The sequence below is a fragment of the Sceloporus occidentalis genome, unplaced genomic scaffold (genome assembly GCF_023333645.1).
Source record: "Sceloporus occidentalis isolate IW3139 unplaced genomic scaffold, rSceOcc1.0.p SCAF_32, whole genome shotgun sequence".
In the NCBI taxonomy this organism is placed as follows: Eukaryota; Metazoa; Chordata; class Lepidosauria; order Squamata; family Phrynosomatidae; genus Sceloporus; species Sceloporus occidentalis.
This window is the reverse complement of record NW_028317012.1, coordinates 2,982,396-3,002,074: the sequence shown is the minus strand read 5'-3', so window position 1 is coordinate 3,002,074 and position 19,679 is coordinate 2,982,396. Positions and strand designations below refer to the sequence as shown.

The window sequence follows — 19,679 nt, the reverse complement described above, 5'->3', positions numbered from 1 at the left end:
AAGATTCTCGCTATCGATTGGCTTGTCAGTCACTGGCAGGAAAGTGTCCTTGGTAAAATCGATGGGGGGCACATGTTACATTGGTGGTCTCTTTAGATCCCCCATCCCTGCACACTTGCCAGCACCTGAGCTAACATGCTGCGGAATTCCTTTATACATTTTGTAAGGGGGACACCATGTAAATTTAAGGGGACCATACTAGGGATATCGGATGTATCTGGCCCTCCTAAAACCTCGTGATGCATATGACTGTAATGGTGGCCGAAAGGGGTTGCAATAACAATTGGCACTTTTTATAACATGCTTTCCTATTTTCAATTTATGCCATATTCAGACATATGAAAGTTGTTTTCAAGAGATTAAAGTAGCTTCCAAAACTAAGCGATAATGAGCGGTGAAAGTTCTGAGCCCAATTAAGTTAAATAGGACATTACTTTAGGATTATTTACCAAGTAATTGCCTCCACAGTAAACATTCAAAAGGAGTCTTGACCTGCCTCGGTAAAATGTGCAATTAATACATTGTATCTCTTCTAGTTTGATTTTTGTTTTCATGTTTTTCTCTCTAACAATATAAAAACAAAATTATGCATTTAAGGCTCTTTATTTATTGACCAAAAAATGTAATACAAAAAATTAAAAATACATCAATGTGGATTAGTCTCTAGACTATAAGCTTGCGAACAGCGTCCTCTTCCCCTAATGCACTACCCATTGTACAGCGCCATGGAATATGATGGCACTATATAAAATAATAAGTAATACTATATAAATACAAGATAATGATATGTAACACCTACAAATGTGCAGTTATTTTTTAGGGTTACCTACCCCACCCCTCAGTAAAATGTCTGTATATATAATTATACACAGAAAGATGTCACAATTATACACATTCTATGTCAAATTTCCCAAATGAAGAATGTCGTTAACAGTCAGAATTTCCTTTTGGAAAGAAAATAAATAAATAAAAGTCTCGCAATTCAATTGCATGGCGCATGAAAGACTACAAGTTGGGTTTGCCAGGCCTCCCAGCATATTGTTACCATGCCAGTATGGCGTGGTTAACAGAAGATCTGACATACGTGTGCCAGTATGCACAACACGGCCAACGTCTGGAACCAACGCGCGCACCGTGAGATCTAAACTCGAGAAGCCGTCTCTTCTTTATTCGGATGTCGCTGGGAGATACTTTAATGTTTCTGTTAAATCTGCTCGTGTAGGTGCGCCATTCAAAATGCCTTTTAGGATGCCAACGCACATTTTTCATTAATGGATTTGTGTGCATTTTTATTGATATTTCAACGATCTTACTTGTTTTCCTCTTTTTTTTTTTTTTTAAATCATACCTTGAGCGCTCCAGAGAATTCCCTGCCGCACTAATAATACACTGTCATCTTTAATATCTCAGATCCTTGATGTGATGATATTCGTATTAAGAGTTCTACATCTCACCTGATAAACTGCTTCCCATTTACAGTAGAAGATGAATGGGGGTTCTTTTTTTTTATTTTATTTTTTTATTATGAATATGTTTCTAATTGTCTTCTTAAGATGTGTATGTATATGAAGTGTGTGTGTATGTTTGTATATATATATATATATATATATATATATATATATATATATAAAAATAACAGTTACGCATATCAAGACATACTGGTACAGAAGAAGAGGGCACTGCTTTTACAATATATGATTTCAAAGGCTTTACATGGTTACCACTGTGTCAAATATGTTGCTCATACAATTTCCCCAATTTTACCTTGTTTCATTGAACAACTACATTCTATTCCCCAACTAGAACGGAAATAGACGTCTAAGAACGTGAGACTTTACCCTTCCGTACAGTTATTAGTTATATAGTCTACTCGGCCACGGAGGAATTGCTTTAGAATCACTCTTAACAATTTAAATGGAAAAGGAGAGAAAAAAAAAGAACCAGCCCTAACACACAGCCTTTTTCCTTCCCTATGTAATATAGGTGCTAGTCTTGGTGTACAATGTTAAATGGAAGAATTCACTGTGAGAGAAAGAAGGGAGTGAAAAAAAAGTTCAGTGGACAGATCTGCAATGCAGTAAATAACAAGCCCAAGGGTTGAGGCAGCCGACGCGGACGAATGCAGTCTGGAGATAATGACAGGAGGGGATACCGAGCAGATAATGCACAGAGACGGGCAGCGTCCATGATCTAGATCTAGTAAGTGTAAGGTGATGGGGCTGCCTCATCTCTAGATACATTTTATCTCGGAAATAGAGTTCTTCTTTCTCTCTAGGTCTAGAAAAACCTGCTTCCGCGTAAACGGACCATCTTCGGGTTATTTTTTATATATATATATATTATTATTATTTTTTTTTTTTTGGAAGAGTGGTGGAATTTATAATTATTTTACTTTTTTATACCAGTGACTCCGTAAACAGATTGTCTCAGAGATTAAATATCAGACTTTGAGCAGGTGGGTTCACCAAATTAGGACCTACAGCGACCTGGTTATTTGTCTAGGTTTTTAATTTGATATTTGTATGTTAAATGTCCTACATATACAAGCCCAGATCATATGTTAAAAATAATTTTGGGAGCCCCAAACGTGTTTTTTTTTTTTTGTCCATCCTTATGTATTTTGTTCAATTAAACGATCATTATAATAAGAACCGTTAAAATACATATTTGAAAACATGTTGGCTGGAACCAAGGTCATCCTATGGTTTCCATACATGATGCCTGCATGGCAGTGATAGCTGCTTTTCTATCCCATTCTCTATCCCTCCCGCCCGCTCTCCTTCCCTTGTTCTCCCGAGGTGCAGATGGCCACGTTTGCAGGTTAACTGGAACAGCTGGAGACACATTATTAGCTTCCTGCTGCTAACTCATATTTGCTTAGATTTTTTTTTTAAGAAAACAAAAAAAAAAAAACCCATAACATAATTCACAACTAGAAGGCCAGTGACAAAGCTTATCCCTATCTCAGTCCGACCCAGATTTATGCAATCCCGTTGTTTACCTGAAAAAAAAAAGTCGTAATTATCGCCCTGTTCCATTTAATGGTATAAATACATAAACTGTTATAGGAATGGCAGAGGCCGATGTCTCCTGGGAACCCTAGACAAATTTTTAATGTAGCGCATTTGTCTGTGGTGGCAGATTCTATGGTATATCATAATGTTGATAAATTTCGCTGTTGGAACTGACATTTTATAGCATTAATCCTGGCGGTAAAAAAAAAAACAAAACTGGTAGGATACTATCTTTATGCAGGAAGGGAGCTGTAACGGGTGACAACAGTGGCCATTAAATAGCATGTTTGTGAGACAAAAGCCGTTTAGCCATGTCTCGCTTTGTTCTAATTGTTGATATGCCAATTTACATCATCTCTTAGCTTTTGACATCAGGAGCTATGGGGGTAGCAGAATGGTAACCTCAAAGGGTTAACTGATTGGGACTACCAGCAGAATTATTACCCGTCGTGTGCCACTGGGAGGGGAATGAGTATGCTGTCCCAGCCCTCTGGCACCCAATGGGCAAGTGTTAACCCTTCCTGTGCAGAAAAGGAGCAGAATCCATTGCGCAGGAGTGCTTTAGTTGGCCAATGTCGTATTACCTAACAAAAGCTAATTAGCTGTGTTTTAAGGGTCAAACGCAGGTCTCGCTTTCCCGTTTTAAATAGTGCGCATGAACATTTGTGGTTACAGTTCAAAAACGCACACTCGGAACTATGGTGGCACGCCGTTTTGTTTTGATGTGACCTCTTTAACCTTCATCTTGCCCAGTGTTTTATTATTATTTTACTTGAGTGCACGTTCAAAGTCGAAGCAGTGCCTTCTGTCGGCGAGCTCAAAGGGCGTTTCTATTTTCTCCTGTCCATCTCAAACTGCACGCACTCTCCAAAAGCTTCATCATTATGCAAATGAGTTCAATTGAATCTGCTCCCACAGATGCCTCACCAGGCAGCGAACCGGCAGGAGGCTTCTTCAAGTTGGATTGAGTTTAGGAGGAGGACGGCCTTTTCTGCCCTCGCAGACGCCAATGCCCATTTTAATATAAAAGTCAAAATGGAGCCATGACAGTGTTTTGGACAGGAACGACTCGAGCGCCGTGTTATTCCCCCGCTGGAATTTGGTTAAAACAGGCACCGGATACCGGTGTTCTTTACAGCAAATACAATCTCTTTTTTTTGTGTGTTTTTGAGGCCTTTTATGCTTCATCACTTACTATATACCAGCTGAGGGAGTGATTTGGTCTTAACAAGCTTATAAAATACTTGAGTAATTTGTGAGTTTATTGGAGAGCTGATTACAAACATCCCCTTATGAACACTCTAATACTAAATTAACACAACCAATAACTACGTGAGATCCTTCTTTTTATGTTTGACATAATGCAGTATTGTCTGTAGGTTGATAAGAGTTCTCCGCTTTACTAGAGTCTACAGCATTATTATCTGTCTGTCAAACTTTAAAACCACCTGTAAATTATGTAAATGATTTTTGGGATCACATTTCCCAATTGAGAAAATAGGGGTGCGGAAAGCGCTTGAAGTGGCATTATTTTCATTTATGTTTTTCCTGTTACATATAAAGTTGTACATCCAAATCTTTTTGGTTTTTATCTTCTTTTAAACTTTTCTATTACACGTACCCTTAACAAAATATTCCAGCATCCAAAAGCCTGATGACCATATTCACAATTCTTTTTTTTTGACTACTTTTACCATTGATATATGGTTCAGTTAAGTTTTTTTCATGAGTTCACTCGGATACAAAATGGCCAGACGATCATCTAAATCTGCTACCAGCATGCTATTCTATTTCTGAGTGAAGACTGTATTGACTCAGCCTTTCCCTGTGAAGAGAGGAAGAGTATGGCTCAAGCTCTTCCCGGTTAGGATATTGGTCCTTGCAGGTGTCTGTATGGATGCTTTGAGATGAGGTGCGACCCGCCATGTGATAATCCAAGCAAATCAGAACATAAATGTTAATCTAGTCGGGGCTAGTCCTGTCGTATAGTCATGCCTCCGAAGTGTCCATCTTTGCGTTCCAAATCACTTTGCTCCCATAATGTCCGCCTTTTCTGGAAGCTCACGTTTGGTGGTTGAGAGTATCAGTGAGAGTATTCGTGTTTTTAACTCAAATTGTGTAAATATATATTTTTACTCTTATAAATGAAACCGTTGCCAATTGAAATTAAGTCTTGGTTAAGCCCTGCTGATTTTGTAGGCATCAAGACCATGTTCTCCACTATGTAGAGAAGTACACGCTGGAGACATGATTCACCTAGAACACTATGTGTGTCATATATTAAAGAAATGTATTGCGTTTTAGGATGAAGAGACGTTCGGATTATTCATATAAAGTACAATTGAAATATAAAATTAGAAAATGAGATTCCTTGGATTCTATTCACTGACCAGTTGCCACTGGTCACACAAAATAAACTTGTGTTAAAGTGTTTCGGTTTCCTATAAGAATTTTTTTTTTTCTTTTTTTTATCACGGGACTGTAATGCTGTAAATATATGTAGTGAAGAGAACCTCTGCACTTTTTGCTTACTGAATGCAGAATGCCTGTTCCGTATTGGGTTTTGTTTGTCCTTGAATGGCCAAGTGTGACTTGTACTCGTATCGTCCTCGTTCTGTGCACCTGGGCTCCTAAGGGAAATGAACGGGTTGCTATTTTTGTGGCTAATGGGGGCTTTAAAAAGGGCATCACTGTCGAGTTGCGTAACTGGCACAACAAAACGCGTGCTTGTCACTGAGGATCTGTGAGATCCTGCCACCTACTGTTCCAGAACTCAAAAGGAGGCTCTGATCCTGTCAAATCCAGCCAAGCCTCTAGAAAATATCTCTACTCCCAAGTCTCCAGATGCACAGAGAAAGACACTGACAATTATCTGTTGTCAGACCAAACGTAGCGCTGACAAAAGCAGGCAAGGAGGTGGATGTCATTGGAAGTGTACTGAAGCACAAAACCACACGGCAAAGGATTTCAGGAGAGAGTCCGTGTCTTAGGACAGAATTACATGCGCAGCTTGATTTTCTACCTGTGATAAAAATGACAACTCCTAGCAGCATACCCCCCAAACTGAACGTCCGCTCCTTTACTTGACGCTTGCGTAGGTTTCCTTGGATGATGATTGAAACACTTGCAAAATTCCTATTTCGTTTACATTTTTTTGTTTTTTGCATTTAAAAAAAAAAAAAAAAAAAATGTAACAGCAGGATCAATGGGTTAGTTTAAGAAAGCATACATCTGCTTTTTATATCCTATTCACATATGTCCAGTAAATGCACTATATACTAGCGTTATGTAGAAAGTCCTGGTTTAACCCCTTAATGGCCATTAGCAGCACTGTGTAATTGTTTTTAGCAGAGGGGTTGTAGGAACAAAATGTGGACTATGGGGGATTCCAAAGAGCTGTTTATGATTAATTACATTTTTAGAGTTACTGTAGAAATGATTTAAAAATGAACATTTTATTATTTATTTTCATTGAGGGCTAGCCGCATAAGAATAGATATACGCGCGCCTGTCGGTGGAGGCTTCGGTGTCTCTGGCAGGGTGGTGGCGCAGTAGAACATGCTGTTGTAGTCACCTTGACCTAGTGTATCATTAAGTTCTAAGAGATTGGTGTTTAGTCTTTGCCTCTGATGACCAAAATGTTTGTGGTCAAATTTGGTCACAAAGCCATTTTGTTTAACATGAAATATACAAAATTAAAGAAAAAAACAATTAAAAAAAATACACAAAATCCCAATGTCATCTAGATAATGCTGCCAAAGTAGGTACAGTGCTACAATATTTTGTTGGTATTTTCTGTTTATTTTGTTATGTTGTTTGTACATTTTGTGTACAAACCGCAGGAACGCACCATTACAGTAAAGCAATTCACAAAACTCATATTCTTTCTGTGCTGGCATTTAAAGTGACAGAGATCACCAACCCCCAGCCTGTATAATTAAGCCGCTCTGTACTGTCCTCCCTTTTATATTTAACCCCCCCAGCCTGTATAATTAAGCTGCTCTGTACTGTCCTCCCTTTTATATTTATTTCCTTTTTTATATATATATGTGACCAGATTATTTTCCAGTTGATTTCCAGCTTTGGCCCCGAGTGGCCCATGGCTTAAAAAAAAAAAAAAAAAAAAAAAGGGTCAGTTATGAGGTTGAGTTCTTTCAGTGTTTCCATGGCAACTGACCTAATGCAAACCCTAGAGATTTTTGGAAGGCTCCCCAGGTGATAAACTCGCTGTCCGTACCATCAATCCCAAGCCTTGCAGAACCCCATAGTGCCTCATTGTCAGAGAGCGGTGTTTGATAAGCGTCTTTTGTCCCCTCTGTGCCAAGGTAACAGTAGCAGACCTCATTTGTGCGCCTGGAGCCCCAGGAGCCAGAGGATAGTCCTGTTTTTTTTTTTTTTTGTTGTTTTTTTTTTTTTTTTTTTGCCTGACACAGATCGGAAACGCAACCTCCAGGGAAATAAATGAAGGGAGCTCAGACATTTCCTTCTGGATTAATTAGAAAGTATGTAGGAGCAGGAAATATAGGGCAGGCGAAGGATTTGGTGCTTTAGAAACAGAGGGAAGGTTTCATGCAGCACATCCCTTTCTTTCTTGTAGTAATGAAAAAGGGAACGCACATCGCCAATACTATACGAGTATAAAGCTTTGGTGTTACTACAAGATACTTACAGCCTTGGAATAAAGGAACGCCTTCCTCTATGTGTATTGTACCACGCTGCGACATATGATGGTGCTATATAGATCAATAATAATGTGTGTCCATGTCATGAAGTCCAAAATAGTAGATGGTTCTCAGGAGCTGAAATCATTTTAGAATCATTTTATTTGGATAGGCAAAGAAGGGGAAAAACACCCTTCGAAGTGTGCGTCATGCTAAAATAAGTTGGCGCTCAAAGGGAAAGCATAAAAATGTTACCATACAGAAGAGAAGGTGGATTCATGGAACTGTCCTAGAGACAAAAAAAAAAGTCCATTAAATATTTGACGATTTTTATGGTTTGTATGGTTTGTATAAATATAATGGCATCCTTTCTGTGTATGGTAACGGCGGAGGGTAATGTGTTCTGCTTCCGACATCGCTGGAGGCCAGCCTTGCGTCTCTGAGATACTATAATATGTAACAAAATAAGATGCTATGGAGAATTTGCGTGCCGTCTCATGTTACAGTCTAATGACAGGGGCGCGCAATTGACAATTCTTCTGAGCATATACATACTTGCTCTTTTCTCCATTCTCAGCCATTAGCGAGCTTCAGATTGGCACAATTAAAAAAGCAATTGATGCATCAGCTAAATGCGTTATTATTAATTACACCGCGTGCCCACCAGGAGGTTGCTGTAATTGACACAGCCCGTAAAATTGGTAGGAAAAAAACAAAAAAAACCCCCACTGAATGCATCTTCTGCTGTAACAATTTAACGTTATTAGTCCAAAATTCTAGAACAATTTCTTAAACGCTGGAAGGGCCAGGTTCACATGCCATTAAATAAAAAAAAAATATATAAAATAAAGTAAAATAGTAAAAAAATAAATAAACTACTAGTTAAGGTTGTAAAATATTCTGCCAAAAAGAGAATATTGTCTCATTTGTACCCGCCAAGAGTCCGGGTTCCAAGAATGAGCATTGTGGAACCAGTGCCGAAGGGTCAGTGCTTCTCTAATAGGAACTAAATTATAAGCCAAAAAAATTAGACAAATTCCTGCCTTTGACATTTTACGACACCGCCCAGGTTTCACCTTCAGGATTTGCATAATCGCCACCGATTCCTATTGGTCCCCCTCCCCTTTAGACATTATGGAAATAAGTAGTTGTCTGTCAAGGATCAAATGCTTTTGCAGACAAAAGTAGGTAGTGAGAACATTACAGGATACTATCATCTCCCCATGATACTTGTGCACAAAGCTGTCTCTGTGCCTCCTTTGGCCTGACATAGTTTCAGCCTGACAGAATCCAGCAGGCCTGCTTGTTTTAAACAAGAGCACATCCTATTATTTTTTTGAGTAGTGAAGTGGAAAATGAATGCTTATTAGGCTGCTATTCAATTTTTTTTTATTTTATTTTTTTTAGATCGTATTTGCATCACTCACTTCTCATGGGTAGTATTTAACGTGTTCAGCTTCTCTTCACTGAAGGGGTTAAACAGATTTAAGGGGGACTTTGGAGAAAGACTACCCCTACGTACATAGTGGTAATTAGCATAAATAGTGTGACTTAACAAGAATAGTCTTACTATTCTGTATTACTTGGTGTAATTAAAAAAGTGGGGGGTTTTCCCCCCAATTATTTTCTTTTTATGATTGGGCTTTAGGTTAAGCTACTACGTTAAATGGTGTTTGTGACAAATATATATCTTGGATATTAAAATATACATTTTTCAGAAAAACATAATAGGCAAAGCCTTTGCAGTAGAACAGTCCACCATCACATTTTCATTGATACTTCCTTGTCACAAACAGAAAATAATGGCTATGTTAAGATGTCATGTGCACCTATGTGTTCATAAATAATTCACGATGACGTTTGTCCACATAAGTGCCTGATTATGTTTCTGTACAATGCCCGGGGTTGAGTCTGGAAGTCTCAGCATTGTGCCGGTACAAGTTTGTTTGTTGCATATGAATTCACTTTTTGCTATACTTTACTTTTTTGTGAATGGGAACCATGTAAAACACAGATTATCTGCATCTAATAATCTCTCAAAACATAACAATCTATTGTTTGTATTTGGGTATTTCCCCTGAAATATTATAGTATACCATTATAGTATACAGTGTTTCCAATCACCGTTTTATATGCATGTACAGAGGTACCAGAAGTAGATTATTGGTGGTCCAAATGTAGACTTTCCTAATGGAAGCCTAATAATCCCAGTCTGCTAAAAAACTGGTAAAACCACACTTGGCTATGAAATATTCCAAGCAGGCATGACCTCTTCTGATTCATACAAAAATGTAAACATGTTTTACCTACTTTAGGTATTGGGATTTTGAGCAGAAAATCACTTATTAGAAATGGTATTATCCAAATTAGCTGTAAACGTGTGTCATCCAGTACCACTAAACACCTCCTTTAATGAGAATTGGTGAATTCAATTGGTTTATTTTGCCATATCTTGTCCCAGGAAGTGAATATTAAACCCCCACTTCCCGTCGTACTCTGCAAAAGTGCTATGGATACTATCGATCTACTGATTTAAAGTAGGAACTATAAATATTAAACAATACATGGAAAAATATTCAAATGCATTCTAAGTACTTAAAATTACCCTTTTTTCCAGTATACTTTGCTAAAAAAACCATAGGGGTTTATTCACAAAACAGGGGCAGCTCGAACCTTCTAATAAGAGAAGGCCCCTCTCTTTTTGGTGTAAATAAAACATGTAATCTAAGCACTTGCCTCGCTGCAAACAAGTATTTATCACGGAAAGACTGAATTTCAACATTATATTCCTGGTGTTACCTGAAATTGTGTGTATGCTGAATCTTTTACTCAGCAGAATGTCGCATTTCAAATGACGTTCTTCCATGTCACTAACAAGTGTGTTTGTTTGATTTCAACCTTACAGAGGAAGGAATCAATCATGAGTGTAAACTGTGCAACCAGATGTTTGACTCTCCTGCCAAGCTCCTGTGTCACCTGATCGAGCACAGCTTCGAAGGGATGGGAGGGACGTTCAAATGTCCAGTTTGTTTTACAGGTAAGTATGAGTGTGTGCGTGCGCATGGTTTACTTCTAAACCAAGTGTGTCCAGGGTCAAGGTGTGCATGCATATGATTATTTGGGTGTACGAAGACATATGTGCAATCACACAATGGTTTCCTTCCACTAAAAGAATTCAGATTGTATTATCTATATGTAATAGTGTACCGTTTTTTAGTAAAAGTCCTATTTATTGCCTCCTACCCCCCAAAATATGGTATTAAAAATGTATAGGTAGTTGCAGCAGGGTTGATATAGTGATCAAATACTACAGATTAACCATAGGTTTATCAGGTCCATGTTAAAAGTACTTTGTTGACGTTAGTATAGTGTTCCGTAGTGACATTAAATATTGTTTGGGTGGATGTTTGAGTCACCTAAATATGAACTGAGGGAGTGAGGCATCAGGACTGGCTACATAGGATGCTAATGCATCAAACTTTAAAATGTGAAACTCGAAAAGTTTAATAAAAGTAACTGGTAGGACCACAGGTGGGCACCAAAAATGCAGCTTGTTGGCTATGGGAATAAAACTCAGTCCTTGACAAACATAACCTTGCTGAAGTTTTAAGACCTCTCCACTTAATATCTCATCACACAGTTAATGCTGACTTTAATACACAATTAACACGCAATTAACATGGATGCAAATCATGGAGCACCATGCATGGTATTATTGAGGACATCGGGATTGTAGCACCTGCGACACTATCTAGAACCCTTGAAGTTGGTCAACATTACCGTTTTTGGTACGAAATCCCCTGATATGGAGAAGATGATTTAAATGTCACACTGGCTACATATTTTGAAGTAGCATGTGTTTTATTTTTGCCTCCCTACGCATGTGCTGCTTGCGAAGTACAAGAAATTAGGCGTGATACGACTAAATGTGTTTATACGTAAAATGCCACGTCTTCTCGCTTTGTGTGTGGGAGTTCCCCCCTTTGAAAATAATGAAAAGATTGTGGTGAAACTCATGATTGACCACAGGCAGCAGTTTGCAAATTAAAACAAATAAACGGAGAGTGTCTGTATGAGTGTAAAAGCATCTTCGACACAGCTACACATCCTTGGCAACGCCGCCTAAGGCGACTTGCTTGGTACTTACATTCCAGTATCAGAACAGTGTGAACAAACTAAATGCTAAACCAGACTTGTAATACAGATCCCTAATCACGTCATATTACATGACACTTACTTATAGAGCGCCGGCAGATTCCGAAGCTCTATTACAAAAGACCTGGCAGTGTGGGGAGGGTAATTAATAGAGAGAAAAAAAATCTTTATCTGTTTTACGTATTTTTGAATGGTTTCGCAGTGTCAAATATCTTTTCGATATTGCGTTTCTATTTTCGTTATTTTTGTCCAGTGCTAAGAGTGTGATTTCACCCTGCATATACCTGATTACCGCTTTCTAATTGGCTAGTTAGATGCAGCCAATAGGTGACAGGAGGCCAGCGGGTAACAAGCGTGCTCACGTCACATTGAGCTCTACTACAGTTACACTTAAAACTATTATTAAAATTTAAGCTTATTAACTTATTTGTTTTTTGAGCCACCATCCATTTTAACCAAAATTCAGCCAAAATGAATGAATACATTTTTTTTCCCCCTCACTCAAAAATAGTTTCTTGTGAAAAAAAAAAAAGGACTTCCAAATCGTTTTCCATTAAACAGCTTTTGTTCGGAGTTATAAAAAAAAGTAATAAATATCTTATCATTGGTATTTGAGCATGATGTGTTCTAACTGGTTCACCTAATCATAATACAAATACTTTTTGAAGTGCTCCTGGTGTCATTTTGTAAGGGGTAACATTTCACTTCTAAGTGTCGGGTATATAGATCACGGCCTGAGGTATATGGGGTTTTATATATTGCATTATTTGATTAGTATGATGTTATGCTATCCATTGATGCAATGACTGCTGATTAATTTATTCTCTGGATTATTCTATTCCCAACCGACATGGTTCCAGCGTATGATGTGTTTTATGTCTAATACATACTATTTCCTCTTTGAACAATAAGAACAATATATATTATACATTTCTGTGAATGTAGCAGCCTTAAGAGTCTTTATTCATCTATTTGGGCAGCTTGTGTGGTAGTATAGTTTTGCATATGTTAAGCGTTGCGACTTGCGTTTTAATCCTCATGCTTTTCTGCAGTTTTTGTACAGGCCAATAAGCTACAGCAGCACATCTTTGCCGTACATGGACAAGAAGATAAAATCTATGACTGTTCTCAATGCCCGCAGAAGTTCTTCTTTCAAACAGAGCTTCAGGTAATTCTTCTTTTAGTAATTATGTCAAATACATTGTGACAAGACATGTGATTTGGGAACATGGGACTGCAGCCCTGCATGTCTGATCACAGTAGCGATGGTCAGCTGGCAAAGGGTTGGGATCTGAGCTAGCGATGCTGGTCCTTCTTGGTGAGATCTCATACAAACATGCAAGACGTACTAACAAACCCAGCTACTGTTTTGTCTTAATGCAGGAACCCCCTTTTTATCGACAAGTCACCACTACCTTTTGGTTCTGACCCAATTGTGGTTAACAAAATAGACACAGAAGCGGCCCTACTATAGTAGTCTAAGCTTTTTCACTACATATTTTGTGATACCTGTTTTTGTCAAAACGTTCTTCTCTCGAAGACTTGGTTTTAAGATTTTTAGATATTTTAAGCCAATGTCAGAAAATAATTTTCCTTCAAAATAACCTTATTTCTAACATATTTTTGCAGAATTGAATATTCAAGCTTTTTCTCAGAAGGCCATCTATTTTCCATGTAAATAACATAATTGACAGCAGATTAAAAAAAACCTCCTGAACATCCATTTGCCCTTTTTTTCTTTTTGCTGAAGTTGTATTATTGGTACAAAAATAATCTAATAATTGCAGAATTGCACCGTTTTTCTCTTTGTTCGCTCTGACCGTGTTCCCGGTAAAGCGATATACGCGTATATACCAGAAGAAATCAAACACATTGTCGCGTGCCTCATTATTTTAAATGCTGCCGACTGAATACAGAATCTCTTAGGGTCTTTTATTGCCTCTTTGTTGTATCGGTTGCCAACATCTGTATAGCAGGTTCCATTTAGAATCAGATCAGGTCAGGGTAAATCAGTCGTGCGTTGGCCCGGTTCGGGACCGATCGTCTGATTGGTCACAGAGCGTAGCTCGTCCCTGTTGACCTCACGTGCTACTACTTTTATTTGGTGTTAATTCGTGTGAGTGAGCCCTGAGCTAGGAACCCCCGCAGGAGATTAAGTACTCTGCTCATCTGGAAGCAGATTTTACCATACATCCTTTGTTTTCAGTCTCTAGACATCTATTTTTTTACATAAATAGATCATATAAGCCCATCACTGTGTGCAAATGCATGAGTATTTAAGCAAAATAAAACATGCGTGATATGTATTTATAAAAACGTGTGTTCCTAATTTGTAATTATATTATTATTGCATTATTATACTATTGTATGTGAATGGTTTTTTTTCAGTAGCGTTTTGTAATGGAAAAAATGCATACGCTCTCATTTAAAACAGAATGATTTAAACAGTGCAAATAATAAATAGAGTGAGAAAGGATCTTTATCCAACACCACATTCCACCCCTGACCTAGGCTAGAATATGTCACTGAATTCTAGAAAATGTATATTGTCCCATTGACCAATCCCACACTGGTAGGTAACTATTTCATGTAATATTTTTTAAATATACAAGTAAAAAAATATTCATATAGTTACACAAAGTAACACAAGATGATTGCTCATCAGGCAACATGACGCAATTTTCTTTTGCCTCCATATCACATGATGTTCTTTTCATCAAGATTCAGGAACAAGATACTAACCCCCCATGATTGATTAAATTATCATGTTGTGTGAGGAATTCACACTATTGGGTGAGCTTCTCCAGCTACACCTGGCTTATATTAAGTAAATAAAACCTAATAATTATCATCATGGGTAGTCACCGAGCAGCAAATCCAAATCAACTGAACTTGGCATGGTAGAAAATAGTGTCAGCGCACATTCACCACTTCCCTAAGCAGCTAAACTTTGGAAGAACCTAGAAATGACTTCCCAGATTTCATTTGGGTCAAATCATCGTAGACATGTTTACGAAAAAAGAAAATGATTGCAAAGATGACCTAAATGTGCATGAAACCTGTATACATAGTGAATTCTATATACCTACTTTGTTGGACTCTGCGGATCTGAGTAGAGACAGTGGACAGAGCTTCTTGGCCCCTTGAAGCATGGACTTTTTGTCCGAAGGTCCAGTGTTGTTTTAGATTTTGGCTGCTTTGGGGGCAAAACTGACTTCACAGTTATGGTTATATGTTGTGTTTCTTTGTGCATAAGGTTTTCAACAGGATCCCATTATAATATAGATGGAAACTTTTCTTTACGTGCTTATAAATATATAAAGTTGTGTGTGTCTGTTACTAAATTCCCGTTAGATAAGACAACCTCCCTTCTTAGCTACAATTTATTTTGAACTCATGAAATATTTATTTGGGATGGCGTTTTGCTATAATACACAACATTTTTTACTACTGCATTTTCTGTTGGTTTAAAGCCAGCGAGATCCTGTCACTGCTTCTATTTTCAACTTGGTAAATACCATAAACCAATGTCCTGATTATAGTCTTAATGGCCAACTGTTTTACCCAATTAACAATCTTAATTACACGCTACCTAATTTCATAAGAGCCGCGCATAGTAATTCTGTGCAAATATCAGCTTCCACCGAGGTGGAAAGTCACATTTTTAATTGTGATTATGCATTTTTTTATTGCGTTGTAGGAAAAAAAATGTACAAATGGAATTTCAAATTAACAATTTTGACAGCAAATAGAAAATGCTCGGTAATGATGTATCTTGCTTTATATGTATTGGTAAAGATTAAACCTCTTAAAACCTTAATAATAAACAGAGTTTGGGCTTCCTAGTGTTGCATATGAATATAGAAATCAAGTTCATTACAGTGTTACTTTACTATAATGAGAATTCATTTGCTAAACCCGTACACAGTAATATTTCTTCTCTTTGCTTAAATATTACCTCAAGGATCTACTAATACACTCTGCTGGGTCAGCTCAGCCCGTTCTCGCTGGAGAAAGTCACTGCGGTGGACCCTTTAAAACACATAGTGGGGTCTATAGGTTGAAATTGGCTCCCAGACAATTCAGTTTTGTACCCCTCTGGTGCCCGAAGGTGCATTCCTTCCCTATGCTAGGCCCAACTCTACACTCCATACAAATACTTTTGTATCTGGTGGGAATTACCCAACACCAGTCTTTGGGCACCATTTCTGGGGTCTATTGCACCTATTAGGGCCTGAAGAAGATGCTGGGCAGAGTTTAGTTATATTTTGTTTCTGCAATTGTGATCTCACGAGGTGTTGCATTGTCAGAGTTGGTGTATCTTACCATCTTCACCAAATAGTCCGGTATCCTAAGGGAGTTTTTGTAGTAAATCGAGGATGACTTTATGGAATTCACATTCCGAATTCCAATGGGTTTTTTGTTGCTCGGCCCCTTTTAACTGTTTAAATGCTCATTGTTTTAGATAAAGGTTCTCCCTGTGGACAGTGTGCCGCAAAGGGAAGTTCGTTTAGGGTGAAGCCTGCATTCGAGCAAATTTAATTTTCCAAAAACGTTGGTGCTTTGCAGTCGGTTTTTATAGGTGCACCGCGATGCTGTTTACTCATGAAACCCTTCATTTTATTTGATTTCTGATGAAGGAAAACTCTTGTTGCTTACATAGACATAACAATATATGCCGCAATGTTTTTACAAGAAATGTCTAGATCATTAAATATAATGGGTCTCAGCTGCAGTTTTGATCACTGAAGCATGCACACAATTCATCACAGCAAATTAGGTATGTCTTAGTAACTTAACGTTCTACCGTTTACTGGCGTTTTGTTTTTTTTTGTTTTTGTTTCTTTGGAGAGCTGGAACTTAAAAGTAGCACAAAAACTATTTGCCATACCAAATGATTCACTCTGTTTCTCCCAGGGAACTATGGGTAATAATAACAGAATGGAGGACGGTTCTGTGTGTTCCTGCTCCAAGAACTTGTGGAAGAAGCAGTAGCTCTGCCAGCACATATCCCCGATCACATCTATTATTTATCTTTTTTTTTTCGGCAAGTTTCTTGTCTGCGGTAAAGGAGATGTGTTCTTCAGCATTTTACTCGGTTTGTGCCTCTGTAGTTTTACCAAAAAAATGGGGAAAAAACAGCTTAGTTGTTTGGATTCCTACTGTTTTTGATATTGACATTTTGTCCTGACTAATAAGCTAAAGTATATCTTCAATTCTGGGAAGGAAATCTAGCTGTACTGGCCAAGGAATCTGAGCGCGAAAGAGGAAAATATGTTTCTAGGTTTTCTACTCATCAGCAAGAACAATCAATTTGTAATAACATTTAACAATATTATTTTAGCTAGCAAGACATACAGCTTCCATTCTTTAGAATGTCCTAGTGGACAAACGTATCATACAATAGGTTTTGCTGCGGCTAAAGCTTCTGGGAAGTGTCATGACTAATTCACTAGATGTGTTGAGTGTATTAAAGTAGCAGGGATGTCTCCTATTCCAAAATGATTCAACAGAACGCCCCCCCCCTTCAGATTTTTATACTTTAGATGCCTACAGACCATTCTTTGCATGCAGTTGTCCAGAAGTAGAGCTCCATTGAGTGCCGTACCATTAAAAGGTAGGGGATTTACCGGAGCAGATAGCTGGAATACTTCATTTGTTGTGCTGCTTTGCTTGATCTTCTGGGGGGGGGGGGGTTATATTTAAATCCATTTGCAATGTAACACTTTTTTATGAGAATTGGTCCATTAAAAGCAAGACATAGTATAAGTAGAGCAGTTATGAAGTGACTCCCAGCATGCTGTGGTTGGGTTTATAAACCCCTAGCCAAAAAGGAAAAGGCTCTAGGGCAAAAATACAGGTAATTAATTGGTCACTTTTTTTTTTTTTTTAGAGAAATACATGTACTCAGATAAAATATATATAAAATGCAATGCTCTATATATTCAGTCATTGTAGTGGTGGTTGTTGATTTTCTTTCACGGGTTTATAAACATTGTCATAAACAACATCAGTCATGGAAGATGAGCGATCTGCATTCCCATGCCCTGATCCCTTGGGTGCTTCCTAATGTTACTCCTTTTGTTTTGTTGGGTGCGTGTATGGAGAATTGCGGCGTGTTTACAGATAGTCTCTGGTTAACTCTGTGTCAGACCCCTCTAGAGACTTTTATATTCAAAACACAAAGGTAAGATGCATTTCCCAAAGCAACCGAGGAGGCTTTCAGTGGCAAATCTTTATCGGGTTTAGAAAATAAAACATCTAGTTTGCAAGTAATATTTAAAGAGCGATTAAAGGTACACCAAATAACCAGACAGATAGAAGTGTAAAGTTATTCATGGTTAATTCTTCTACAAAGAGGCCACTAATACAGGGCTTATTTATTAAAAGATGCTGGCCCATCCTAAATAGCACTAAATCTAGAATTAGAAGCATCGTTCCTAGTACTGTTAACTGCCCAAACCCTTCACAGAAATAATTCTTTAATCATGTAAAATGTCTCATTAATCATTTTTTCCAGGAACGCTTAATTGGCATGTGACGCAAAATCAGGCACCGATAGGTTGCTGCTAAAAGAACCAAGAAGCTTCTCAAAGGTTTCTGCGTTTTGTGATTAAAACATCAGAGGAAACACTAAAATGAAAGATCTGCACCCAAGACACCAATACTTTTTGGGCAGGTCTTGGATTTCAGTGCGTTATTAATTCCCGTATGTTGTAAGCCTTTAAGGATGCAGCTATTCATCCATGAAAGCTTCTCTCGTATCTGTGCTGGCTTTGTGATGGGATCTTTTCTGCCTCTGTGAGCATACTATACTACCCTATTTGATACTCTGTCTTGGTAAAAACTGACCAAGTTGTATTGAATTGTTTTATTCTGCATGGTAAGGGTCTTGCTATATATTGTTGGCTTTAGTGAACACTGCTGGCACTGCCCATGGAACGGTTTCACGGAACATTGCCATCGCCTGTGCGGGTGATACCGTCATCTGCATGAACACTGTGCAAGAGAACGCTTCCCTGGCACTTGGTGGGGATTTATCTGTTTGCACTTTGAGTTAATGGTGCAGTCCGTATCGTACCCAGGAGTGTGGTTATAGGTTGCCACTTATTTTCTGTAAGTTAATTATGGTGTTGGTTAATTTGTAACCAAGCCTTCCCACTTAAAGCAGTTCTATCACTTTTCCCAAAATCCAACATTTTAGAATTCCATGTGCTAAACAAAGCCATTGCGGTGGTGTTTAATGATTTAAATAATCACACATTCTATGTTACGTTGTATATCATGGGGCAGCCATCTAAACCTCCTGTATGATTATTTCTTCCCATCAAGTTGTCTCTGTCCCTTAAGTTTGCTCTCTTTTAAGAATAGACCTTGTCATGTCTTTTAAATGAAAAGTGTGGCATGAAAGCCCATAAATTAATATTAATCAATGCTATTTGATGGTTAGCAGATATAAAATGGATAACATTGCCTGTCTAAGTGTTTGTGTTTCCCATGATGCTTTCCTCTTGCAATGCTTTGCTGCATTCACGCGAACTTACGTGCAATTTGCTTGCGTTTTGCTTTGAAGGTTGAATGACATAAAAATTAGACCATTACATTAGCATAATGCTACTAAAGCTTATTATAGCAGTATATTTTTTCCTGAATATGTAAAAGGTACATTTTTTTATTACAATTTAATAGATTGAACAGAAAAGTATGTATATCTTTTATAAGAGCTTTTTATATTGTCCTTCAATAGGGAATATTGTACACATCCAACCATGGGACCATATAAGCATCTTTAATATATATACATTTTTATTTTTTTCTCATCACTTGTAATATAGTGGCCTTTAGCATA

The 19,679-nt window shown here is 37.9% G+C and overlaps 1 protein-coding gene across 1 annotated transcript in view; it reads left to right on the top strand.

Moving 5' to 3' along the window:
* LOC149298475 (zinc finger protein 423-like) overlaps positions 1 to 16,349 on the top strand; it is an 83,490-nt gene extending 67,141 nt beyond the window's left edge. The window contains exons 4-6 of the mRNA XM_089487296.1: positions 10,581 to 10,712; positions 12,883 to 12,998; positions 16,296 to 16,349. Coding sequence (XP_089343422.1) covers positions 10,581 to 10,712; positions 12,883 to 12,998; positions 16,296 to 16,349 — 302 coding nt within the window. The remainder of the gene's footprint in view (positions 1 to 10,580; positions 10,713 to 12,882; positions 12,999 to 16,295) is intronic.
* The last annotated feature ends 3,330 nt before the right edge of the window (positions 16,350 to 19,679 follow it).